This window comes from Aulonocara sp. 'chitande type north' Nkhata Bay, linkage group LG12 (assembly GCF_057382095.1).
Source record: "Aulonocara sp. 'chitande type north' Nkhata Bay isolate Kocher_YH1m ecotype deep benthic linkage group LG12, A_spYH_male_GT1.1, whole genome shotgun sequence".
Lineage (NCBI taxonomy): Eukaryota > Metazoa > Chordata > Actinopteri > Cichliformes > Cichlidae > Aulonocara > Aulonocara sp. 'chitande type north' Nkhata Bay.
In genome coordinates this window covers 1,573,626-1,601,477 of record NC_141355.1, presented here as the reverse complement: position 1 = coordinate 1,601,477, position 27,852 = coordinate 1,573,626, and the positions used below count along the sequence as shown (strand labels likewise).

Sequence of the window (27,852 nt, the reverse complement as noted above, 5' to 3'; positions counted from 1 at the left end):
TTATTTTTACAGTGCCTTTAATACCATCCAACCCCTTTTGCAGAGTGGAAAGCTGGTCAGGATGTCAGCACTTCTACTGTCTCCTGGATCGCTGTCTGTCTGTCTGGTGGGTAGCCTGTGTGTTGTGGTGGTCAGTAATACTGGGGCACTACAGTGCTATCACCATTCCTATTTACCTTGTACACCTCAGATTTCCAGTATAACAATGAAACGTGAGTCCTCTGATGACACTGCAGTGGTTGGGTGTGATAGTCACGTAGAGCTGGAGCTAAGTGTCAGAGTGGAAAGACGGTGCAAACCATCTGTACCCTCGATCATTATGGGAGATGTCAGATCTCTCCCCAGTAAGATCGAGGAATTGGCGGCGCTGACCAGACTCCAGGAGCACCGGAAGGTTAGCACGATGTGCTACATAGAGTCGTGGCTAACACACCTCACTCCAGACTGTCACGTGACTGTTCCGGGATTTCACCTGGTGAGAGCGGATCAGGACGCGAAGGAGACCGGCAAGAGGAAAGGTGGGGGGATTGTGATGTGTGTGAACGAGAGGTGGTGTAAATCGGGGCACATCAGTGTTAAGGAGCAGCACTTTACTCGTGATGTGGAGCTTTTAGCGGTTAGCATCCGACCATATTACCTGCCGCGGGAGCTCTCGCAAGTCATCGCGATAACCGTGTACATCTCGCCAGCGGCAGCAGCATGTGAGACAACCCACGCGGTAGTGTCCCAGCTGCACACGTCACACCTCCAGTGGCGTGTCTAGAAAATTTTTGTTTGGGGGGCCAGGTAGGGGCACAGATTTGGAGAAGGGTGGCAGATGTAATTGGCAGATAATGTTAAAAAATATTCTGAATCAGAATCAGAATACTTTATTAATCTTTATTAATCCCGAAGGAAATTAGGGTTACAGCAGGCAGCACGCTAATGGCGCATGCGCACTTACAAACCTTCTGACCAACTTTACACAAACATCACATTGGGGAGACACGTCAGAAAGGTAGGCTGATAGGAAAAAACAACGAAAATACACTACATGAGGTGAGAGGAGGAGAAAAAAAACTCCACTCAGACTGAGCTCCTAGTGGGAGAACAGTTTGATAACAGAAAAAACACCTCAGCACAAAAGCACATGACTATCAACACACCACAGAAACACAAGACAAGCAACAGGGGCGGGTAAAGGTGAGAGAGAGCCGGTGTAGACAGCGCATCCGGCCCTGCAGCATCTGCGCTGGTCCAGTTGACTGCTATCTTCCCCGGTAGGGCAAAAGCATCGAAGGCGTTTGGAAAGGGAGGGGGATGAGTGTGTACATATCAGTGTAAGTGTGTGTGTGTGTCCAGAGTTCAGCTGAGACAGTGTCCTTCGCCCTGCCAGCCTAAGTAAACAGTCTTCCAGCCAACCCAGGTGTCCTTGCATGGGATGGGAAGGACAGTCATAACACAGTCGTTATCAGGGAGTGATTGTTCGGCTCCAGCCTTGGGCCTGCAGCTGGCGCCGTGATGGGGGTCCGCAATTTTGATATTGATTTTGTAAATTTCCATGCGAGCAGCCCAGGAGAATTTTCAGGCTGCTCTTTAACACTCTGACGCTGGCCTCTCAATCTCCCGTTGGAGAGTCGCGAGCCTCCCCATGATGGTATCAAACTTCTGTTCCGTGGTGTTGTCATTCTTTTGATTCTGAGACCTCACAGCTGCAGTGATCCGTTCCGCGATGTTTTCCAACTGTCACTCAAGGGTGTCATTCTGAGCAGGCCCCTCTCTGATGTTTCCCCTCATACGCTCAATGGTGTTGTTTTGAGCCTTCACAGCAGCTGCAAGCGTCTCCAAGGTGTTGACCATATTACGTTCGTTGTGAGAGGTCGCGCCTCGTCCCGTCGCTTCGATTCCAGCAGGCAGCCTTGGGGGGGTTTGAACAGCTGGTTCCGCTCTCTTATTTCTCCGATAAACCAGGGCTAAGCCAACGCCGATCAGCAAGAACAACCGTTCACCATAATTCAATAACCCTATAAACCTAATAACCAAATGTGCTTTTAACTCTTCTTAGAATGAGATTTTAACCACTACGGTGCAAAGTTTTTAGATACTGCGTTGATAAAGTACAAGAGATACAATCAGTCAGTGTTTACTCAGCATTCAAGGACAGCAATATTTGCATAGTATTTTTACTGACATGTAGTGCACATGTGTTTTGGGCAAAAACATTTTTGAATATTAAAATACGAACATTTGTAACATACAATTGACAAATTAGCCAATGCAAAACTTTATCTGCCTGTTAAAAAAAGAAGATAATCTTCTCACAAACTGGTGTTTGATTTTGAAACAGGAAAAAAGTGGAGAAACAACTGAAAAGACGAACATTTGAATAAAACCTGAAAGCAAGTAAATACTTTCTATGCTGCCTTATGGTAAACTTTGGTAATATTGATAAAGAACAACACTGGCTGATGATGAAATCCAGTCAGCTGGCATGGTGACACTGCCAGTATTAACCTGCAGGGCTGGACTGGGACAGAAAAATCAGGCATTTTGACTAGAGACCCACCCACCAGGTATTAAAGCCATAAAGCCTTTGAATGAAAACAAACGCTGCTGTAGGCTGTGGCACTTGGCCAGAGGTGGCGCTGGTTGATTCGAGTCCATGTTAGTGCACAAAGTAAACTGCACGCTTTAGTTGTGAAGCAAAAACACTGAAATCGGGGAAATAAAACGTAGGAGGGGAACGATAACGACGACAAGAGCATCCCGATCGTTGACTCTTGCTGTCCTGTGAACAACATCGGCTTCTGGGTGGCAAATGTTTGGAGTCATGTATGATTTTCGTTCCACTTCTCACGTGTGCACCACTTTGTGTTGGTCTTTCACGTGGAAGTCCAACACAATTGATTCATGTTTGTGGCTGTAATGTGACAAAATGTGGGAAAGTTCAAGGGGGCACAATACTTTTGCAAAGCACTGTAAGAAGAGCATGAGCAGACTACTTTCTAAGGAAGCTCAGACCCTATAATGTGTGCAGAAGGATGTTGGGAGGTCTTCTACCAGTCTGTGGTAGTGAGTGCCAACGATGCCAGTGCCAGAGGTCCCAGCAGGATCAACAAACTAACCCACGAGTTATACTTGATATATAAAATATAAGTCATGAAAATAAAGATTCATAGATGAAACACAAAAGTCAAAGTGCACTTTTCCCACTGACAACATCCAGATGAGCAGAATCAACTTTTACTTACCTGGATGATTGAAACAGATTTTGTCTTGATGTCTGCTCAGAGTGCAGCGATGTCCTGTGTGAAGGGGCCTTCAGTCGCTTGTATTTATGCCCACTGTTAAGAGGCAGGAAGCCACTGCAGTATTCTCCTGAGCGACAGCTGTGTCACTCAGACGTACGTGCTGGTAAGAGGAAGGAGTCACGTTCTTTCCACAAACTCAACTTTTCAAACAGTTCCAACACTGTGTGTCAGTACGTCTCTGAGCTTCTGTGCAGGATTATCATTAAAACTGTAGTAAACACTGGCACCATCGCACACTCACGCCTCTAATCCAGCTGTGACGGCCGCGCACAGCGTGCCACCTTACAAAATCAAGAGGTGCACAGCTGACCGACGCAACACAAACACTGTGTTCCAGTCCCAAACAGCAAACTCACCTGTTCACCTGCAGAGTCATGCACCCTCTAAATAACACAGTTAGTATAAACAGGAGATTTCATCATCAGTTGATTTTTAACATGGCAAACAACCCTGACAAAAAACAGCCAAAACAGACAAACACAGCATCTGTTTTTATTTAGATTTCGTGCAGCTTCCCACAGATGGATGCAGAAAGTCAAAAACTGGCACTTTAAGATAATTAAGGCATTTGTTGTTGGTGATCAGGTTTACGCTGCAAGTGGTTTGAAAGAAACAACAAAGAAAAAAAAGTTCACCATCATTTATTCCCCAGAGCTGTTCAGTTCTGATGTTTGATGACAGCAGACAGAAAACGGTTTCAACATGAAAATATGAGCTTTGAAATGCAAAGAACATATCTATAAAGACTGCTGAAGCTCTCTGTAGTTCCACACATCCAGACCTGAGATAGTTCAAAAGTGTCCCTGCTCAGCAGGTGGAAACCAGGGCCATGAACACACATACAGCTCCTTTATTCTATAATCTGAAAACTACCAAACATACTTATGATGAGAGCTCTGAACATATGTTGCTGATTATTTTAGTAAAATGATTCATTAGTTTAAAACAGTGTTGCAGTGAACACTGTGCCTTCATTAGACATTTCTACACAGTGTATCATGTGCTGCTCTGACAGCCATCCTCAGGCTAGACTCAGAGCCGGTCATGGACAGTTCCACTCATTAAAGGCTGCTACGAGCTAATTTGATCAGTCTCAGTTTGTAGGGCAGCATAAAGTCGTGTTACTACAAACATCAGTGGTAACTGAGCAACATTTGGAAGCTGAGGGCAGTCACAGGTCTCTGAAGGCACAGAGCTGCACTCTCTCTTGGCAATAGAGAGCCAGCACAGATGGATCTTTGAGAACACTCAGCTCGTGCTGCCTGTCAGCAGACTGGGAGAAGTCGTCGGGGCCCTCTCCACAGCCTCCCTCCTTGGGGTGACTGGGGTACCCCGGGTGGACCATGAGCTCAGCTGTGACCACAGGCTGATGTGAACCCTGCACAGAGCTGGAGGTAGAGGATGAAGGGTTTGCAGCCAAGGCGTAGCTGAGGGCCCTGTGCAGGCTTGGGATGGACATGTTCTGCCCCATGGTGGTCAGTCCCAGGTACACATCTGGCCACCTGTGGAGGAGGAAAATTGTTACGATTCATGTTTCTCATATGTGCAACATCAGAAACTCTCTACAAACTCTCTTGTCCTCCAATTGTCCAGTTTCCTTTATTTAAAGACACTCTCCACACTCTGCCCAGCAGCTCTTTGGAAACTCTAATGAGACACTTAAGCTTGTCACAACATCTTAGCAAAGATACTGAAGTTTTTTGCTAAAGGCAGCTAGTCCTTTACTACGTTTCAGCGTTATGTGTAGAAACTCTGGTTCATCACTGTGTCCTGAGTCAGGTGTCTTTCCTGTGCTTGAGTCACAGGTCAGTGTTGAGTAGCTTCCTCTGAAAACAAGCATCACACTGAACAAATGAGTGAAATGCTGCCAGTGTTCAGAGAAAGACTTCAGACAGTCTGGAGCCAAATATAAAATCTAAGAAAGTGTGGTGAGTTTGGACAGCACTGTGAAACACCACCAGTGACGCTTAAACTCAAAGTAACTGTAGAGCTGACTGGGCTCATCTGCACAGACAACAGGACAAAGAGCAGCCAGCAGCCAGCTTTGATGAAGCCTGGAGAATTATTTCTGAGGACTACTTAAAGAAAACACGAGCGCCCCACAGAGTCCGGCTGTGATGGAGAATAGAGGTGGTCACACCAAATACTGACTTTCAGGTCAGAGTTGTGTGAACTCTGGTTTTGCCTTAGGTGTGTTTTTCATGTATGCTCACAAATTTGTTTAATTGCTGCATTTATTTCCTGTTTTTGTAGCAAACTAAGTAAATCTGTCTTTGTTCTAATACAGTAATGTGCAAAAGTCTTGAGCTGTGCCATCGTTTATCTAACAGACATGGAGCCAAAGTCCAGCCCTGCTGCTTCCACAGGACTTCAGAGGGAAGCGTGTGCTGGTAACACATGCACCATATAAACTGATCATCAATAAGTATGAACGCTTCTATAAAAGCAGAAGCTTTTGCAGGTTTGCAGTCAGGTGTGTGTTAGTATAGAAATACAGGCAAAGACAGCAGCACGGATCTGAAAGATCATGAATCACTGCTGCTTATCTTTTCTGCACAGAAGCCACCTCGACAAAGATCATCCCAGGACTGGACGTCACTGCAAAAACACTCCGACTCTACAGCTCTACACGTTCATGCAAGAACAGCAGCATGGGTCAGGTTTGCAAAAACCACAATGTGCTCTGGAAAGCAGTGCTGTGCAGGTCCATACTGGAACCCACTCAGCAGAGTCATGTGTGGGGCTAGTTCAGCTCCAGGAACTTAAAACTACAGAGGCCCATTTGTTCAAACTGCAGAGCCTTTAAAGTTTATTATGCAGAGTAGGTCTCCTTTAAATATACAGCGAACATGAAGCTTTAGAAAATAAAAGTACAACTCACAATATTTCATAGATGAATAAACAATAGCGTGTGTAAAATGTTTCTCAGCATTATTATTGTTTTCAGTTACATTTGTTTTTATGGTACTTGAATATTTTGAAATGCTGGTAATGACTTTTTTAGGATTTCTGTTTCCTGTGTGATAATTCTGGACAATTAAACAATAAGACCGAGAAGTTTCATGTCGTGTGTTCATCATGAAGGTGCAGTTTAAAAGTGTCAGTGTGGGATCAGACAGGGGTGTGTTTCTACTGGAGGGTACACAGACGCTTCAAGCTAGCACGGTGGCGTCTGTTGGCCTCTCCGTGTTGAGGTGCACTCTCAAACGCTGCGTCTGCATCCGGTTTATTCAGTTTAAACCTCGATAAGGACTCGATCACATTTATGTCCTGACATGTAAAACCTTAGAGATGACCAGTGTTGGGAAGGTTACTTTTGAAATGTATTCCACTACAGATTACAGATTACATGCCCCAAAATGTATTTTGTAACATATTCTGTTATGTTACTCAATGAGAGTAACTATTCTGAATACTTTGGATTACTTAATATATTATCATGCTTTTTACAGCTACATGAATGTCCTATTGCTGTGATTTATTACTATTACTGCAGGTTACTCTCCACACCAACACCAGCTAGATGTTTAAATCTTAATATAAATGAGTAACAGTAGGTGGACATTAGGTAAGGCTGCACTTTTTGCAGCGACCTCGTGTAGAAAACTATCCCACGCGTATATAAAACAGGTCAGCGGCTCTGAACCGTAGTAAAGGGACCTCTGGCTGATACGTCGGGTTCGTGTCGGCTTGTAGCTGAAAACTAGCTTTACTTTGTTGTCTGGGTCACTTTGCTAGCAGAGACAGAGAGAGGCGTTGAAAGGCTCCAACAGAACTTATTGTTTCAGAGGAAACACGAACACAGAGTACAGTCGAGTCTTAACAGCTGACTCACAGCTGGGCTCGTCAGGCTCTCTGGTGTGGCTATTATTATATTTACATGCTTCCAGCTCCAGTTTCTGCTCGGTTAAAGCTCCTACTTTTCCTTTTCCTCCCCCCTCGCTCACAGACACATCACGGGTACAGCAGTCCATCCTCCCTGCAGCACGGACTACGCTGCCCATCAGGCTGCATGCTTTAGGGCCTGTAACACTCTGCCTTCATATTGAATCATTTTTAAAATGACATTATGAGACGCGAGGCTGAGACGCAGACATCAGAGCCTCTTATTGCGTGTTTTGTTTGGGTTTCCACCAGCGGGGAATTACCAAAAATAGAGAGGGCAGAGCCGAACATGTGAAACAGGAAAAGACCGCTGTGTAATCCCTTTATTTCAACAAAGTAACTGTATTCTGAATACCACCCTTTTAAACGGTAACTGTAACAGAATACAGTTACTCATATTTTGTGTTTTAAATACGTAACGACGGCACATGTACTCCGTTACTCGCCAACACTGGAGATGACACTCACTGCATATGTGTGGTTTAATTTGAAGCCTGGTCTAGTCCCAGCAGTTTCATACAAACAGACCTGATTCCATGGCGTCTGAACACTGGGATGGCATCCAGAGCGTCCTTCTCCACCTGCTTGTAGAATTTGTGCAGGTGTGCTGGTATCCACGGGCAGCTGTATAGACCCGGCTCCACGGGAACACGAGTGTAGGGGATCCTGAGATCTGAGACAACCTTCGCAAACACTTCACGGACCTCTGCACAGACGACATAACACGAACATTTCACTGCTGTCATCTTCTTAATGGAGCCAACAGCTAAGCGCTCACTGAACTGAATCCTACATATGGAAGAAAAGCATCAGTGGAACAACAGCTAATAGCAAAGCTCTGCGTTGGAGCACAGCAGGACTTCTCTTTGTTTCTCAGCTAAATTATATTTCTGCCCATATAATCATTGCTCTTTTACATAGCATATTATTAACTACTCAAACTTTTTCACTGGTCTGATGACAGGATGCTTGGTTTGTTTTCTATTATAAAAACATTTTTTAAATTAATGAATCTGATTAGTAGAACCAAAATCAGCTGCCTCAGGACAAACAAACATTAACGGTCTCCTCCCTTCAGTTCACATTTACCTGCTAACTCAAAAGCAGAGACACACAGGTGCACATTTGCATGATTAATCTGTACCATAACTCCATGGGGACGTGTTGGAAATAACCTGAAACATGCTACATCACCACAATCAGCCATCAATGTGTAAATGCTGTTGACTCTAGCAGCAAACAGCAGTTACAGCTTTGTCTCTTCATCCTCTGATCCTCTGACCTGGGAGGACGTGAACATGTTGGTGTCCGTCCATGTGCTCGGGTAGGTGACCATTCAGCTCCACGAAAAGCCCGACCTGGGCCCTCAACTCCAGCTCCACCTTGGAGGAAACAAAACACACCTGGAAACAGCTGTGATGGAGACACATGACTTCAAAGACAAAGGTCGTTTTAAAATCTGAGGCTGGTGTTTTTGCAACTCAGCAATAACAACGTGACAGCTGTACCCAAGTTCAAACTGGTACTGTCTGAAGACGCTTCAGTTTCATTCACATAGTGCTGAATCTCAGCAGTCGCCTTCAAGTGTAAAAATGAAATAACAGAATCCGCCAGCGATCAAACTGGAGTCTGTTAGATCTGCTCGGTGTTATTCAAACCACTGCAGCGCTCTAATCTCGGTAATACTGTGGTCAGTATTGGTGTAGCTCATGAGGCAGAGCGGGTCATCTACTGATTGGAAGGTTGGTGGTTCGATCCCTGGCTTTCTGCGTGCCAAATATGCTTGGGCAAGATACTGACCCCAAGCTGTATGAATGTTGGTTAGGAAGCACTTCTAGAAAAAAGTGCTTGTATGAATGTGGCGTGTTGTATAAAGCGCTTTGAGTGCTCAGAGTGGACATAATAAGTATATATAAGAACCAGTCCATTTTTTCTCTAACTGTAAAATTGTATTTGTAAACGAGGCCATTAATAGTTAATGTTAAAGGAACATTCAGTTCAACAGAGTTCAGACGCTCCTTCAGTGCTGAAGGCAAACCTGTGGTTGTTCTTATTCTCTTAAATCAGTGAAAGATTTACTTTACAAAGGGCTCTTTTTAAATAAAGCAACAACCTGTTTTTCCAGGCTAAATAAAAACCTTCTAAATTAACGAGACGCTTTGTCCTCTCCAGCTTACAGGTCATCTGCTTCCATGTGCGTGTCTGAGAGTTACACCTGGGACTCAGGTACCTGTAATGTGAGGCCTTCGTTTGCAGAGGAGCTGCAGCATCCAGAGTGGTACACAGTGAGGAGGTAACACTACGAGATAATCGACCTCTGTGGGAGGAGCTGCTCTGCACTGTGTTTGCATACAGTAATGAAGAGAGTAGCAGTGGAGAATGAAAGTAATCTCCTGTAATCAAATGTATCCCCACTGCTGTGTAATCCATTACTGTAAACTGAAATGTTGTCAAGAAATGATCAGCTGAGACTGTTTTTCAGGAAACACTATTAAATGTTCAGTTTCTGTATGTCTGGAGAAGACAGAGCCCACTATCACTCCTGTCACACTCCACCACCTGACAGGTGGGAAACACAGTCCCACCTGTCACACCATGTGACCTGCTCTCACATACCGCTAACATTTGTTTACCTGTATCTTATATATTTTAAGATATTTTAAGATCATATAAAGATGCATAAAAATGTGTAACATTATGTATTTTATACTGATCTTATTTAATGAATCATTTCAATGTAAGCAGCTATCTCCTGGAAGTTTTCAGTCTTTTGAATATGTGGCTTTACAGCTGAAGGCCCCATCCAAAGTTGTGTTTCTTAATGTTTACAGGCCTCCCAAATACTGCACAGACTTTTTTAATGACCTCAGTGAACTGCTGTCTGTGATCTGTTGTTGGGGATTTTAACATTCATGTGGACAACCCTCAGGACAAAGGGACTAAAGACCTGAGTAACACTCTGGGCAACTTTGGGCTGACTCAGCATGTAACAGAGGCCACACATGATAGAGGACACACTCTTGACCTACTGATCTCCAAAGGCCTGAGCATTTCAAAGGTTACTGTGTCTGATGTGGGCGTGTCTGATCATTACTGTGTTTTCTTTGAAAGTAAAATCTCAGCCCACACAAATATATCAACAGCAGTGATCACAAAACGGTGTATAACTGAACACAGTAGTGAGATCTTTAACCAGGTCTTCCCATTAACACCTGACCTGCCCAGAGGGTCAGTCAATGAGCTCGTCAATAGCTTCAATGCTAACATGTTAAATGTAATGGACACTATTGCTCCCATTAAGGTGAAGGTTATCTCTGGAAGGAAAAAGTCTCCATGGAGAAACTCCACACTGGTGAAAAAAGAAAAAAGAGAGTGTAGGAAAGCTGAGCGCAAATGGAGAAAAACAAACCTCCAGGTTCATTATGACATTTATAAAGAGAAACTTCACAATTATAATTTACAACTGAGGAATGCAAGGAGGTCCTACTTCTCTGACATCATCACTAAAAACAGCCATAATGCTCGGGTCTTATTTTCTACAGTTGACAGGCTAACAAACCCTCCTGTGTCAGTGGCAGCTGAACTTCATTCGACCATGGCCTGCAATGACTTTGCCAAATTCTTCACTGAAAAAATCCAAAAAATTAGACAAGCAATTGGTACATCAACAGCAGATCCAGGATATGTACTGTGTCCACCAAAAAACTGTTTAAACACCATGAAACAGTTTCAACCTATTAACAGCAAAGACCTGGAGGACATCTTAGGTCAACTGAACTCCTCCTCCTGCTGTTTAGATGTCCTGCCAACAAGTTTTTTCAAAAAGGTCTCAAAGAGTTTAGAGTCAGACCTGTTACAGATCGTCAACTTTTCTTTATTATCAGGTGTGTTTCCAGAATCACTAAAAACTGCTGTAATCAAACCTATACTGAAAAAGGACAATCTTGACAAGACACAAATGAACAACTACAGGCCGATCTCAAATCTCCCGTTTTTAAGTAAGATCATTGAAAAAGCAGTTTCTCAACAGCTCAGTTACTTCTTAAAACAGAATAACTGCTACGATGCCTTCCAGTCAGGTTTTAGACAGAACCACAGCACTGAAACCGCTCTGACCAAAGTGTTTAATGACATATGTCTGAATACAGACAGTGGAAAAATGTCAGTCCTAGTTTTACTGGATCTCAGTGCAGCATTTGATACAGTTGACCACAACATATTACTCAAACGACTGGAGAACTGGACAGGTCTTTCAGGAACTGTACTAAACTGGTTCAAAACATACGTAGAAAACAGGAAATACTTTGTATCAATAGGTAACTTCACATCTGAACAGACAAGTATCACATGTGGAGTTCCCCAAGGTTCCATCTTGGGACCCCTTCTGTTTAACATCTACATGCTCCCACTGGCACAGATTATAAACAACAACAAAATAAACTACCACAGCTATGCAGATGACACACAAATATATATCACAATGTCACCAGGAGACCGAGGCCCTGTACAGGCTCTTGGTAAATGCATTGAGGAAATCAATGACTGGTTGTGCCACAATTTTCTCCAGCTAAACAAAAACAAAACTGAGGTAATAGTCTTTGGCGCCAAAGAAAAACGATTACAGGTCACCAGAGAACTTCAATCTATACATCTAAAAACCACAAACCAGGCGAGAAATTTGGGTGTAGTGATGGATGCAGACCTAAACTTAGAAAAACACATTAAGACAATAACAAAGTCAGCTTACTATCACCTCAAGAATATATCAAGGATAAAAGATCTGATGTCTCAACAGGACCTGGAAAAACTAGTCCATGCATTCATCTTTAGTAGGCTTGATTACTGTAACAGCATCTTTACAGGTCTACCTAAAAAATCAGTCAGACAACTACAGCTCATTCAGAACTCTGCTGCTCGAGTCCTCACTAAGACCAAAAAAGTGGACCACATCAGTCCAGCTCTGAGGTCCTTACACTGGCTGCCTGTCCGTCAGAGGATAGACTTTAAAGTTCTGATGCTGGTCTATAAAGCTCTGAATGGTTTAGGACCAAAATACATCAATGACCTCCTGACCCAGTATGAAGCTTCCAGATCCCTCAGGTCATCTGGATCCGGTCTTTTATCAGTTCCCAGAGTCAGAACCAGACACGGAGAAGCTGCATTCAGCTTTTATGCTCCTTATATCTGGAACAAACTCCCAGAAAGCCTCAGATCAGCTGAAACACTCAGTTTATTTAAATCCAGGTTGAAGACTCACCTGTTCTCAGCTGCATTTGAATAAAGCACCAAATCCACACTTTAAGCTTAAATTTCAAAACTTACATTTAACTACTGATTTTATCTACTGTTCTGATTTTATCTGTTTTGATTTTATATACTGTTGTTTGTTTGTTTGTTTGTTTGTTTGTTAATTAGTTAGTTAGTTTATTTGCTTGTTTTATTCAATTTTAAATCATGCTTTTTATTTGTTCTTGTTTCTAATGTCTCTGTAAAGCACTTTGAATCACCTTGTTGTTGAATTGTGCTATACAAATAAACTTGCCTTGCCTTGATCTTTATTTTTCACTGACAGTGAAATTCTAGTTTTTAATGTCGTACCTGTTTCATGCTGAGTTCTCCTCTCTTCAACGCCTGACGAAAGCCCATCTTCCCATGGAAGAAGCCATGCTGGTTTACGAGCGTGGAGGACTGCTGGAGGCTCGGACACACTGGTATGCCTTCAGACAGGTTGGCATGCAAGCCAATGGGAATGTTGTGTCTGACACAGGAACAGCACAGCTCTGTTAAACCATGCGATGCTACAACAGGCAAACATTTGTCTATGTTCAAAGGCACAGTCACTCTGTTCTTGATTATAAATACATATAACATCTGTATCGAAATACAGCTGTGAAAGAGAAAATCCACTCTCGTTTAAGGTTTTATGAATCAGGACATGAATCCTTCTTTGAAATAGTCTTTTTGTTTTTTCAACGACTGTTTCACATCATCACAGAGGAAACGTACTGCTTCACAACAGCGCTGCTTTAGTTCATCGAGGTTTGTGGGCGTATGTTTATGCACAGCTCTCTCAAGGTCCTGTCACAGTTGGGTCCAAGTCCAGAGTCAGCCACTGTAACACCTTGGTTCATTTTTTTGTAGATATTCTGTTTTTGATTTGATGGTGTACATGGAAAGAGTAATTGTATGATACAGTGTCAGCCAGGCTTTATTCAGGGACAGATTCAATTCAATTCAATTTTATTTATATAGCACCAAATCACAACAAAAGTCGCCTCAAGGCGCTTCATAGATACAGAGAAAAACCCAACAATCATATGACCCCCTATGAGCAGCACTTTGGCGACAGTGGGAAGGAAAAACTCCCTTTTAACAGGAAGAAACCTCCAGCAGAACCAGGCTCAGGGAGGGGCAGGGCCATCTGCTGTGATTGGTTGGGGTGAGAGAAGGATGGCCTCACAGTAAGCTTTATAATACTGTGGTACACAGAGGAGTTCATGGTCAACTAGCAGTGAGATACCCGGGTCCTATGGCTGCAAAACAAGCTGTAATCATCCCCCAGACTGTCCCACCAATCGCCCTTGGTCTGGAGCACCATGCAGGATCGTACCTCACAGAGTGATGATAGTCATGAAAAAGGTGGTGGATCAGTCCAAAAACATGTAGCAGGAGCTGGTTAATGATCTGACGGCAGTTCGGACCACAGTCACCAACAACACCACGGGTAACGTACTACATTATAATTGTTTGTCCCCCTGCTCAGGAAGACACATTTATAGGCTTGTCTGAAGTTTGCCACTGAACATCTAAATGATTCAGAGAAGAAACTGCTGTGGTCAGAAACTAAAATCAACTCAACCTCAGAATTGCTGAGGTTCACCTAAAGAACACTATTTCCATAGTTCCCAGTGGCCTTTTACTTTGCTCTTGTGCGATGACCTGATCACGGTGCAGCTCCACTGTTACATGTGAGATCAACTGTCATTGTCAATCAATATCCTCATCCACACAACTAATGCCCCCAGCTGAACCAGGGTGTGGTGAACCAGGATCTACGTGCAGCCTGAGTCCACCATTGCATGCCATGCATACCCCCTTGGCACCTTACTGGTACGCTGCATGTCTCACGCAGACCAATGAGAAGTGTTACAGGGCTGGAGATACCAAACACCTGTCCCACATCCATGCACGGTCACTGTCTGTGGAAGTGTCCCTGTCCTCAACAGCCATCGGCTATTGAGGTGTAGTGTCTGTGGCCTCTGGGACCTGAGCAGAAATAGAGGGAGAAGGGTGTTGGGTCCCAGAGCCACTTACTTGTTCCATCAGTTGTGTCCGCTCCACCGAATCTTGGCCATTACAACGGGTGGTCCAACATCAGTGTCACTGTAATGTCGAGGCTGATCAGTCGGTGGCAACAGACCAACTCCACTGTGCCCGCCTGAGGCCCCTCCATCACTATGAGCTCTGCCAGCCAAGCCTCCCCTTTCCTGGGACCAGGTTGTAGCTTTTGGTTTGCATATTATGCAAGGCCCTTTCCATACGCCAAGCTGCAGGCAGCTGATCTCCATCATGGAGATCAGCTGTTCTGGTCAACCACACCCCTCGCCTGTAGCTGAGCCACGAGCCACACCCCACCACTTTAACTTGAGTAGGTACTGAAAAAGAGTTGTTTATTAACCAAGATAAGGATTCTGCAATCATTCCCTTTAGTTATTTAGTTCTTTGCTTTTCTACTGTACTCAAAGGACTTTACACAACTTGCCTCATCCACCCACTCAGACAAGCACTTCTATTTTTTATGTAAGTGCTTACTAAGTAAAGTGCTCTGACTGCTCAGAGTAGAAAAGTGCTATATCAGAACCAGTCCATTTACTAACCAACATTCACACACACATGCAGCAATGGATTCGTCAGAGAGCAACTTGGGGTTAGTATCTTGCTTTGGGATATTTGACATGGACACTAGAGCAGCCGGAGATCAAACCACCAACCTTCTAATTAGAAGATGACCTGACCGAGGTGCTTCCTTCTTTTAAAGACTATACCAGATTCTAAATTTGGCTCATCCTAAAGTTATCTTATTTTTCTTATTATCTTATTTTCTTTCTATATTGTCTTATTGGAATATCATTCGAACTGTAGAAGTGTAGTCGGATGATAACACACAGAGGAAAGGTTCAGAACTGAGGGGATCAAACTACCAGAAGGCAACATTGCAGACCCGGAGAACAGCTACAAGTTCCTATGAATGCCAAAGGGAAATGGGAACCACAAACAGGCCGCTAAGAAACTTGCAACCGCCAAACACCTGGAAAAGTCAGGCAAGGCCAGAGGAGTCAGCTGAACGGTAAGAACAAGATCCGGGCTATCAACACCTATATCCTGCCGCTAATCAGGTACCCCGCTGGGATGATAAGCTGGCCAAAGGAGGAGATAGAAGCCACTGACATCAAGCAAGAAGAAGAACCATTATGGAAGGACAGGCCCAGGATGACATCCAGAACTCCTACCAGTGGCTGGACAAAGCTGGACTGAAAGACAGCACAGAGGCACTAATCATGGCAGCACAAGAACAAGCTCTCAGTACAAGATCCATAGAGGCTGGGGTCTATCACACCAGGCAAGACCCCAGGTGCAGGCTGTGTAAAGATGAGACAATCCAGCACATAACAGCAGGGTGCAAGATGCTAGCAGGCAAGGCATACATGGAACGCCATAACCAAGTGGCCGGCATAGTGTACAGGAACATCTGTGCCGAATATGGACTGGCAGTCCCGAGGTCAAAATGGGAGATGCCCCCAAGGGTGGTGGAGAATGACCGAGCTAAGATCCTGTGGGACTTCCAGATACAGACGGACAAAATGGTGGTGGCTAACCAACCGGACATAGTGGTGGTAGACAAACAGAAGAAGACGGCCGTAGTGATCGATGTAGCGGTTCCGAATGACAGCAATATCAGGAAGAAGGAACACGAGAAGCTGGAGAAATACCAAGGGCTCAGAGAAGAGCTCGAGAGGATGTGGAGGGTGAAGGTAACGGTGGTCCCCGTGGTAATCGGAGCACTAGGTGCGGTGACTCCCAAGCTAGGCGAGTGGCTCCAGCAGATCCCGGGAACAACATCTAAGATCAGCGTTAATCTCGTTAAAATGACGTTAACGCCATAACCGCATTAACGGGGCAAATCTCCGTTAGCGAGTTAACACGGATCGCCCCGTGCAGGGGCTGCATGGCGCTAACACGTTAGCGTGCTTAGCTTGTTAACGGTTATGGCGTTAACGTCATTTTAACAAGATTAATGCTGACGGCACAACTTTTTAAACCTCTTGAATTAAAGATAAGATAAGATAAGATAAGATAACCTTTATTAGTCCCACACGTGGGAAATTTGTTTTGTCACAGCAGGAAGTGGACAGTGCAAAAGTTATGAGGCAAAAATTAGAATACAATAAGAATAAATACAGTACACAACTGTACAGAATAGAATAAAATAAAATACTATATACAGTAGAATAAAATAAAATACTATATACAGTAGAATAAAATAAAATACTATATACAGTAGAATAAAATAAAATAAATATACAATAAGATAAAAATAGAATACAAATACAAATACTATATACAACTGAGTAAAAATACAACGATGACAGAAAGGATTATTGCACTTAGTATTATTGCATATGTATGGATGTGTGTGCTTGATCAGTTAAAGTCTTTATTATGGAGTCTGACAGCAGTGGGGAGGAAAGACCTGCGAAATCTCTCCGTCCCACACCGTGGGTGCCGCAGTCTCCCACTGAAGGAGCTGCTCAGTGCTGTCACAGTCTGCTGCATGGGGTGGGAGATGTTGTCCATCAGGGATGACAGCTTAGCCGCCGTTCTCCTGTCACTCACCACCTCCACTGGGTCCAGAGGGCATCCTAGAACAGAGCTGGCCCTTCGGATCACCCTGTTCAGTCTCTTCCTGTCCCCAGCAGAGATGCTGCCGCCCCAGCAGACCACGCCATAAAAGATAGCAGAAGCCACAACAGAGTCATAGAAGGTCTTCAGGAGTGGGCCCTCCACCCCAAACGACCTGAGTCTCCGCAGCAGGTACAGCCTGCTCTGCCCTTTCCTGTAGAGGGCGTCTGAGTTATGAGTCCAGTCCAGTCTATTGTTCAGATGAACACCAAGGTACCTGTAGCTGTCCACAGCCTCAATGTCCATACCCTGGATGTTCAGTGGTTGCAGTGGAGAATGCTTGTGCCTGCGGAAGTCTACCACCAGCTCCTTGGTTTTACTGGCGTTGATCTGGAGGTAGTTCAGCTGGCACCAGTCCACAAAGTCTTGAGTCAGTCCTCTGTACTCCTTGTCGTCCCCATCAGTGATGAGGCCGACTATTGCAGAGTCATCAGAGAACTTCTGCAGGAAGCACTGGGTGGAATTGTGGGAGAAGTCTGCAGTGTAGATGGTGAAGAGGAACGGAGCCAGAACCGTTCCCTGTGGGGCCCCCGTACTGCAGACGACCCTGTCCGACACACAGCCCTCAGTCCTCACATACTGTGGTCGGTCGGTGAGGTAGTCCAGGATCCAGGTAGTGAGGTGATGGTCCACTCCAGAGTTCTCCAGCTTGTCCTTTAGAACCGAGGGAAGAATGGTGTTGAAGGCACTGGAGAAATCAAAGAACATGATTCTCACAGTGCTTCCAGCGGTCTCCAGGTGAGCGAGGGAACGATGTAGGAGGTGAATGACGACATCATCCGCTCCAATGCCAGGCTGGTAGGCAAACTGAAGTGGGTCCAGTGATGAGCTTATTAGGCGCCGAAGCTGAGCCAGGACCAACCGCTCCAGGGTCTTCATCAGGTGGGATGTCAGAGCCACCGGCCTGTAGCTGTTGAGGTCCTTGGGGCGTGAAGTCTTTGGCACTGGTACAACACAGGAGGTTTTCCAGAGCTGTGGGACTCTTCCCAACCTCAGGCTCAGGTTGAAGAGGTGCTCCACCACCCCACACAGTTGGTCCGCGCAGGACCTGACGACCCTCGAGCTGATGCCATCTGGACCCGCTGCCTTCTTGCCATTAATCCTCCTCAGTTCCCTCCTAACCTGGGTGGTTGAGAGAGACAGGCTGGAGCCTTGTGTTGAGTGTGTATTGGATGCTGTTGTTGGGGGTGGGGGGGAGTGAGCAGGGTGAATAGAGGAGGTGTGAAGTGTCTGAGGTGGAACAGCAGCAGTGGGGGTGGGTGAGTCTGCAGCCGATGTTGCAGACTGCCTCATGGCTGAGTCAAATCTGTTGAAGAAATGATTCAGTTCATTTGCCCATCTCACATCCCTCCCAGGCAGAGAGTTCTGCTGTTTGTGGCCTGAGATGGTTCTGAGGCCTCTCCAGACTTCACCAACGTTGTTTTGTTGAAGCTGGTTCTCCATCTTCTGCCTGTAGCTCTCCTTCCCATTCCTTATCAGTCCCCTCAGCTCTCTCTGCACCCTTTTCAACTCCTCTTTGTCTCTGGATTTGAAGGCCCTCCTCTTCTGCTTGAGGACGGTTTTAATTTCTGGGGTAATCCAAGGTTTGTTGTTGGAGAAACACCGTACAGTCCTGGTAGGTACGGTGTTATCCACACAGAAATTAATATAGTCAGTAATGCATGTAGTAAGGCTGTCGATGTCCTCTCCGTGGTCATCACAAATCACCTCCCACACAGTCGACTCAAAACAATCCTTAAGAGCCTCCTCGCTCTCCTCTGACCATCTCTGCACTGTGCGGGTGGCTGGTGGCTCCCTGCGCACTAAGGGCTCATACACAGGGACAAGGTGCACCAGGTTGTGATCAGATCTGCCCAGTGGAGGGAGAGGTGATGAACTGTATGCCTCTTCTGCATTGGCATACAGTAAGTCCAGTGTTTTATTGACTCTGGTTGGGCAGGTCACATACTGGGTGAAGGTGGGCAGTGTGGAGTCCAGTGAGGCATGATTGAAGTCCCCTGATATTATGAGAAGGGCTCTCGGTGATTGTGTTTGCAGTCTGCTGACCACAGAGTGGAGAGAGTCACAGGCTGCATCCGCGTTGGCCGAGGGGGGGACATACGCTGTTATCGCGATAACATGCGAGAACTCCCGGGGCAGGTAGTACGGACGCATGCTAACGGCTAACAGCTCAATGTCTCTGCTGCAGAGTTGCTCTTTTACAGTGATGTGCCCAGGGTTACACCATCTGTCGTTCACAAAAACTGCCAGTCCCCCTCCTTTCCTCTTACCGCTGTCTCTGGTCCTGTCCGCTCGCAGCAGCTGGAATCCCGGTAGTGTCACGCTTGTGTCCGGAGTTAGCGATGTTAGCCACGACTCCATTAGCATCATGATGCTACATTGCCGGTACTCCCTCTGTGACCAGGTTAGCGACATGAGCTCATCCATCTTATTGGGCAAAGATCTTACGTTTCCAATAATTACAGAAGGAAGAGATGGTCGATAACGTCTCTAAAGCTGAAAGTCTTACTTCACTGTTTGCTTTGAAATTCACTGTGGTCATGTAAAGAGGAAGGAAAAAAAGTATGGCTCTAACTCTACTTTATTTATCCCTGAAACTGGGAAAATATTGTGTTACAGCACCCGAAACATTAAACACAATCCATAACAAAATAGCTTACATGTAGCCGAAGCACTAATAATATAAAAGTGGCAAAACAAAACACTTAAATAAAGCAGTAAAAATATAAATAAATATATAAAAAGCATGAGAAAAGCTAAAGAGAAAAGAGAAAAAAAAGCCCAAAAAGTTAAAATAGGTGGTAAAGAATTTCTTTATGTGTCTTTCTGGCAGCAGAGCTTAAAGAGATATATGAGAGAGAGCCGGTGCAGTGTGTAGTGCAAAGGAAAATGAAAGAAAAAAAATAATACCAGAGTTACAAAACGAAAAGACGTGGAAAACAAAGCAAGTCTTCAGAAACTGCCAGGACTAGCAGGAAAAAGTGAAAGATTTCTGGTCTCCTAGACATTACATTATGTACTGTAAATGGTATTTTTGCAGTGTGTTAGATTTTACATATACAGTGTAAGGCTACGCTACCTTTTAGCCAGATCTGCCGCCTGTTTTGCAGCCGAGCCATTAACCAGCAACGAGACATTGGAGATGCCTCCAGCCTGGAAGCAATCCACAATCCCCTGGTTCCTCCTGGGACAGTAGCCAAAATCATCTCCTGTCACCACCAGCATCATTCTGGGCTGTGGCATTATTGCTGGTCTCTGTTGGCGACACACAGGGGACAGATTAACATTCATCATTATGGTGTCCATGGCTAATAATGACCAGGTTGTCCATTATCAGTGAACATGGACTCTGGATCCTCCGACTGTTCCACGTCACACGGTTTATTGATAAGAAAGACATTTGTGGTTTTCAACAGTGCCTTTCATTGCTGCTATAGAACATGAAAGAGCAGTACGTCAGCAAACAGAAGCACATATCTGTCAATACACCAGCCACGTTTCTAAACTAGATGATGGTCTGATTTAAGTTTCTGTGCACATTTTAAGATTGCTCTACATCGCCAGCTGGACTATTAAAAACACATAAAACTGCAAAGTTAGTCTATATTAGCCCTTTGTGGTGATATACTTGCCCGATGCAGCTGCCCGCTCATAATCAATGAAGTGCTGGGAAATCTTTGCTGAGTTACTGCGCTCTGTCTCTCGGTGCCTCTGGAGCTTCAGTTTGGGCTGCATTCTAATATGAACAGCTTCAGTCCGTGCAGGTAAGTACAGAGCATGATGAGCCAGACGAGCTGCTGCCTTTTACAGTGTAAAATTATCTGATCTACCTGGGCAAACACAGGAGCCACCTAGAAACCAAACAGTAACACCTTAACAAACATCTAAGTTGTGTTTACTATTTAGATCAGGTTTGAAAAAACACCCACAACACTCCTGTTAATCTTAGCCCCCATGTCTGTTAACCCAACTATATTCTACAGGTTCATGTTTACCATTATTCCTGAGTTACAAGCAGAGTCTGCACAGGTAGGTCATAAGTTTCTTTTTAAATGGTAACAGTAGTGTCCACAGATCTTTGGTCCAACAGAAGAAGTTGGGGGCCACAGCCTCCAAAGGGCAGTCTCATTCTGTCTTCTGGATCGTGGTACAGCCAGCAATGATCAGCAGACCTCAGAGATCTACCTGGCACATACGGATGTAGCAGCTCACTGATCATGGAGGCATCTGATCATGGAGGGGTCTCAATATGATCAGCACACTTTTAAACTGAGCCCCAAACTTTATGAGGAGGCAGGAAGACATAATCTGTCCACCTTAAGAGGACCCAGTGATAAGCCTGACAGCAGAGTACTGAAACACTGGTAAGTGATCCAGAGAGGACCTGCTCAGGCAAATGAACTACAATAATCAAGATGTAATGAAATAAAGGTATGTATAACCACTTTGATTTCACTTTGAGACACAGTGTATTTACGTTTGTAAAAGAAAACCAACATGTTTTTCCAAACTGAAGCCTGATAAAAGGTGACGCCCAGATTTCTCACAGTGGGGAAAACTAAAGTTTAAAGATGAAGATGAAAGGGGCACAGAGTTATTCAGGATGAATGCAAGTGTGAACATGAACTAAATTAGCAGAAGCAACTAAAAAGCTCCTGTGAAAGAGAGAAAGAAACTCCCTCAAGTGCTGATCCAGACATTCAAACACAAGCTCTAAATGTCTAAGATACCATTAGATTTAAAGATGGAGCTGCCAGGGACGGAAAGACCACAGGGAAGCTTTATACATACAGTGAACGAAGACACGCAGGGGTTGGTGTGACAGACGAATATGCTAGAGATGGGGTTAGATGATAGCAACTGATCTATGGCGTTATTTTTGTGCCACTATTCTGAACGCACGTAAAAAAAGTTTGCAGGTGCAAGTGTTGTATTTTGAGGAGAAATTTATTTTGAGCGAAGAAAAGCTAAATTTGAGTGAACAAAATTCATTCCTGCGTGCAAAAGATGTATTTCAGTGTTTGCTATTATCCACACACACACACACACACACACACACACACACACACACACACACACACACACACACACACACACACACACACACACACACACACACACACACACACACACACACACACCAGCAGCCCCTCTCGCTCAGTTTTTGCATTTCACAATGTGTCGCTCGCGCTCTCAACATTTCTGCCTTTCGACTCTTTCTCTACACCGTTATATTTGTGCCACAAAACCAGCCAATCACAGACTTGGATGCAAAAAAATCTGATTGGCTGTTTTGGTCTCCAATCAGCTCGAAATGACGAAATGCAATATCCCAGAATCCATTTGGTCCAAAGCTCAAAAACGGCCAGATTCTTACTCTGGATGGCATTACCTTGGGCTCCAGTAACGCTGTGAGGAACCTTGGAGTCATGTTTGACCAGGACATGTCCTTCAACGCACATATTAAACAAATATGTAAGACTGCTTTCTTCCATTTGTGCAACATCTCTAAAGTTAGAAATATCCTGTCTCAGAGTGACGCTGAAAAACTAGTTCATGCATTTATTACTTCCAGGCTGGACGACTGTAATTCATTATTATCAGGAAGTCCTAAAAACTCCCTGAAAAGCCTTCAACTAATCCAAAATGCTGCAGCAAGAGTCCTGACAGGGACTAGAAAGAGAGAGCAGATTTCTCCTGTTTTGGCTTCCTGTTAAATCCAGAATTCAAAATCCTGCTCCTCACATACAAGGTCTTAAATAATCAGGCCCCATCTTATCTTAATGACCTTGTAGTACCATATCACCCCATTAGAGCACTTCGCTCTCGCTCTGCAGGCCTACTTGTTGTTCCTAGAGTATTTAAAAGTAGAATGGGAGGGAGAGCCTTCAGTTTTCAGGCCCCTCTTCTGTGGAACCAGCTTCCAGTTTGGATTCAGGAGACAGACACTATCTCTACTTTCAAGATCAGGCTTCAAACTTTCCTTTTTGCTAAAGCATATAGTTAGGGCTGGACCAGGTGACCCTGAATCCTCCCTTAGTTATGCTGCAATAGACGTAGGCTGCCGGGGATTCCCATGATGCATTGAGTTTTTCCTTTCCAGTCACCTTTCTCACTCACTATGTATTAACAGACCTCTCTGCATTGAATCATATCTGTTATTAATCTCTGTCTCTCTTCCACAGCATGTCTTTTATCCTGAATCGCAACTGAATTGAATCACAATAATCAACAGCAGCTTTACTGCTACTCAAGACTTTAACTTTAATAACAGATTTGTCACATTGGTAGACCATAATTTAATGATTGCCTTCCTGTATTATAGCAATTATATATTGTTAGCTATATTGTAGATGTTTGATTTCAGTATCTACAACTACAGTGAATAGAATGGTATTTATGTTAGTCCCAGCTTGCATGATGGGGGGTTGTATTAAACCACAATGAAAGTTTTTGTCAAAGTGTTTTTTTCCAACACTTTCACATTCTAATTTTATTCTTTTTCTGTATAACACACAAATTATTTTTAAATTAATCATAAATTACATATTTATTCATTTATTTTCTTATGTTGTAAATTTGCACTGCACAGTCTCTTATTTCTTTTTTGTGTGTTATATTCTGGACTTTCGTGTGACCCTGCATGCTCCATCGGTCTGTCTTTGCTGCTGGAACACATGAATCTCCCCAATGAGGAACAACAAAGGATATTTCTGTTCTACTCTATTTCTATTTGTAAATAATATCTGAATTATTTAAAACAAAAAAAACTCCCTCAGTGGGTAAATATCATCAGCTTCCTGACACACACAGACTGATTGCTGATTTTCACAAAGTGGGAAATGGATATACGAAGTCATCACAACTTTTCCAAGTGCCAAAAACTGGAGCGAGAAGGATCATCAAGAAATTCAAAGAGAGCTGAAAGTACTGAACAAACTACTGAGAGATGGTGTTGCACACCGGCCCGAAGCCGGGGTGCAACACAACAAAAAGATAAACCCGATACATAATAACGACAAAAAAAAAAATCACACCACGGCAGAATGACGAGAGTTGGTTAATTTATTTACTGAACAGGTAGCGAGCTTCAGGGTGGGCGATGCCAAAACAACAAACAAAACACACTAGAAAGAAAAACAGAGCTAACTTACCTCCCACGATCCCAAAACAAAATACAATTCTCTAACCTGTCTCCCTACCCGAAACAGGAGAAAAGAGGGGAATAAAAGAAAACGGCTTCCCACCCCTACAGCTACCAAGCCCAGGTACAACCCCTTTTTCAGCATTAATATTGCAGCCCCGTGCAGTCACACACCACGACGGTCCCCAGACACACAGCTCACGGGAAACCAGGAAGTCTGCTCGCCGACCCAGTCCAACCCCTTTTGTAGCTGGCCTCTTTCCTTCCTCCACCAATGGGTGGCCTCCACCTGGAAACAAGCAACACTGAATACAAATACAAACAATAACAACACCGTACCGCAAATAATGACCCTGGGTCATAACAGATGGGTTTAAAGACCCCAGCAGACAGTAGTGAATGACTTCGCCAAGTTGGGAATTGTAGTCTCAAAGAAGAAAATCACAAGAACCTTAAACAGGAACAGACTGACAAACTGGGAATCTCATCAAGATGGAAGGAATCAAAATATGTCACAGAAAACCTCAAGTCAGCAGCAAAACTACGTCAAGGTCATTGCTTTGTCTTCCAACATGACAACAGCCCAAAACATATGACACTCCTGATGAAGAACTTCCTCTACAGGTCCAAAGTGAACATTACTGTCTGGGCTCCACAAAGCCCTCCTACTGAAGATCTATGGGGTGAACTGAAGAGCAAGGTCCATGCCAGAGAAGCTTGAGAGATTTACCAAAGAAGAATGGGCTGAGCTAATCATTTATTTCCATGGTAGTTAGCTGCACATACCTGATTGTCGTCTACTTCAACAACGGCAGTAAAAAAGAACCAGCTGCGCCATCGAGTATCCGCCAGACAGTCAGCCTCTGAATAGGCCAAACTTTGCTCTGTAGTGACTACTTTGTGTTGTTGTTTTTGTGTGTCGGCTGGAGAGAGTTTACAAATGAGAAGCAAAAAAGAGCCGTCTGATATTCAAAATATATTCAAAGGTGAGAACAGGCTTTTCCCTGCAGCACGGTATGTAATAAAGACTCACTAAGAGAATAGTGGCATTTACCAGAAGTACAAATACTTCATTAATGTACTTAAGTAGAAATTTCAGAATCAGTTATTTATTCTCAATAATCCCGAGTAAACCATCACCAAACTGGTTTAGATCTCTGGAATCGTCCATTTCTAAATTGCTTTGAAAGATAAACCTGTGTATTATCTTAAAAATGCTTCAAAGGACCAAGGATGAAGCTCCTGAACGGGTCCGGGACAGGCTTGCGGACCAGGTGTTCTGGCTGGGCCTGGGAGTTTGGGTTCTGGGTCATGGCTGGGGTTAGGGCTGCTCGATTATGGCAAAAATGATAATCACGATTATTTTCACTGAAATTGAGATCACGATTATTTGACGATATTTATTTAACCCTTTAAGACCTACTATAGAACCAAGTCCACCAGAGCTTATATTATTTTTTTTACATGCTGTAGTGCCATTTGTGGGAGCATTTCAAGTTGCTATACATCAATACAACTGTTATAGCCCATATTTTAATAATATGTATGCATTAAGTCCATAGTAATTACATAAATTGCAAAAAAGTGCAATAAACTACAAAAAAAATTGAAAATCGCTTTTGTTTTGTTTACATATATTTCTACTTGGAGAAATTTAAGAGGCTTATCCCTCAAAACTTTAAATACAATAAAGTTGCAAAAAATAGTTTACAACAACAGGAAATTTATTTTGAGTGTCTTCATAGTTTTATTTTGGAGATACAGCAATTTTTATATACTGCAGGAAAAACAAAAAACAATCCTATGATGCAAATTTGCAAAGAAAACAGCAGGTGCATCATTTCACTGTGGGAAGTGTTACGAACAGCTGATCGGATCGGCAAAGCGTGTTTCTGGAATATTATGCTTTTGTTCCTGCAAGCGCTTTTTATGCAATTTTTGCAAAGCTATATGTGGAACGAAACCGTGACCGAGGACAAGCTGATGGCATCAGATGTAAGTACAACTCCTCCGGTTTCATATGCAAAACAAATTATTGCGCTAGCTTACACGGTTCAGGTTCTACAGGGATTTAAAAATAGTTACACATCACGGAGCGTGCTGCTCTGACCGGCTTTAAAGGGTTAACAATAACTTTAAAAAATAATATAAAATAGTGTGCAACACCACTGAAGTTTTTTTTTTTAAACTCTCTTTTCAACCAACGGCAGTCACTCTCCAAATAACTTCTGCTTAGCTTTCCGAGCTTCCCTCGGGTCCTCTTAATCAGCGGTCTCCAACCTTTTTTGCGCCACGGACCGGTTTATGCCCGACAATATTTTCACGGACCGGCCTTTAAGGTGTCGCGGATAAATGAGGGAGGGGCTAATAATCGGCTCAGTCATTTTTAATGATCGTTGAAAGCCCAGATCGTAATCATGATTAAAATTCGATTAATTGAGCAGCCCTAGCTGGGGTGTCACCAGGGTTGTGGGTTGGTGCATGCAGGCCCCCGTGCATGGGGGTTTGGCCCTGGCAGACTTCAGCAAATCAGTGGAAGTGGGGGCCTCTTTAGCTAACGGGTAGGTTGGGACCATCTTTTGCAGGTGGTCTCTGCTCTTCGGGAGTCCACTCTGTGGGTGGGGGGGTCTAGCAGAGGTGGAGGATGGGTGAACCTGGGTGTCCATTGACTGAATGTTGGGGTGGGTGTAGTTTTTCCCCTGTAGTGGAGTCGGGTGGGCCACCCCGAGCTCTCTGGGGCTCAGTGGTGCTACTGCCCCAGTGTGGATGGGCCTGGGCCCCCCTGCCCTTGGTGGATTTGGGGAATGGGGGTGCCCATGGGGGTCAGCGGGGGAACTGGCTTCAGGTAGGAGGTATTCCTCCTCTGTCCCCTCCTGGCTGCCTGAGCCTCAAATTTATTCCACACCACAGACACTCGCATTACGTACACGGTCATGACAAATGCATATAGGGCCTTGTGGGTGAGTACACTGAACTGTGTCCAGAGGATGGTCTGTTTATTCAGCCTCACCTCTCGTGCCAGTGCCCACTTCTCAATTTTAAATCGCACTTAGACACTGAGGGTTCTTGGGAGGGAGCTGTCCCCACAGAGGCTTGTTGGTGCCATGCCCCTCTGCCGTTTTAAATAAGCTTTAAAACAGCATGCAAAAACATCACAAATGAGTGGGCGGAGTGAGGTATCAGGTCTTCTCACACCCCTGTTCCCTGTTCTCCATCTGGGGCAGCGGACAAGGAGGAATAGCTGGCCATCTGGTCAAGATGGTGGGCTTCCCTGCTGCTGCGGGACCGGGACGGTTTGCTTGTCTCCACCCCGGGGTACAGGGGACCATGGTGGACACCAGAGGTGAAGGGAGCCACCAGGTGGAAGAAGGAGTCCTATTGGGCTTTTTAGCCTGTGGGACTTTGGAGGCAGCTGATAGGTACCGACAGGCCAAGTGGAACGCAGCTCGGGCAGTGGGTGAAGCAAAACCTCGGGTGCGGGGGAAGTTTGGAGAGGCCATGGAAAAAGACTTTCGGATTGCCTTGAAGAGATTCTGGCAAACCGTCAGACGACTCAGGAGGGGAGAGCGGTGC

General features: G+C 44.4%; 1 protein-coding gene and 1 long non-coding RNA gene across 8 annotated transcripts in view; both read right to left on the bottom strand.

The window, feature by feature from the left end:
• Positions 1-3,766: 3,766 nt before the first annotated feature.
• ydjc (YdjC chitooligosaccharide deacetylase homolog) overlaps positions 3,767-27,852 on the bottom strand; it is a 32,694-nt gene continuing 8,608 nt past the window's right edge. For 4 of the 7 annotated variants that reach the window (XM_086313136.1, XM_086313140.1, XM_086313141.1 and 1 more), the window contains 5 exons: positions 20,215-20,390; positions 12,774-12,933; positions 8,458-8,557; positions 7,704-7,881; positions 3,767-4,792 (listed from right to left, as the gene is read on the bottom strand). In XM_086313136.1, the coding sequence (XP_086169262.1) occupies positions 4,462-4,792; positions 7,704-7,881; positions 8,458-8,557; positions 12,774-12,933; positions 20,215-20,390 (945 nt within the window). In that variant the 3' untranslated portion in view covers positions 3,767-4,461. Of the gene's footprint in view, positions 4,793-7,703; positions 7,882-8,457; positions 8,558-12,773; positions 12,934-20,214; positions 22,709-27,852 lie in introns of those variants that run through there. The other 3 variants (XM_086313138.1, XM_086313137.1, XM_086313139.1) reach the window with 2 other exon arrangements.
• Positions 24,183-26,323, bottom strand: LOC147316624 (uncharacterized). Its single transcript, XR_015131714.1, has 2 exons — positions 25,066-26,323; positions 24,183-24,568 (listed from the first exon to the last, which is right to left on the bottom strand). It is a non-coding gene; the product is annotated as an uncharacterized LOC147316624 (long non-coding RNA).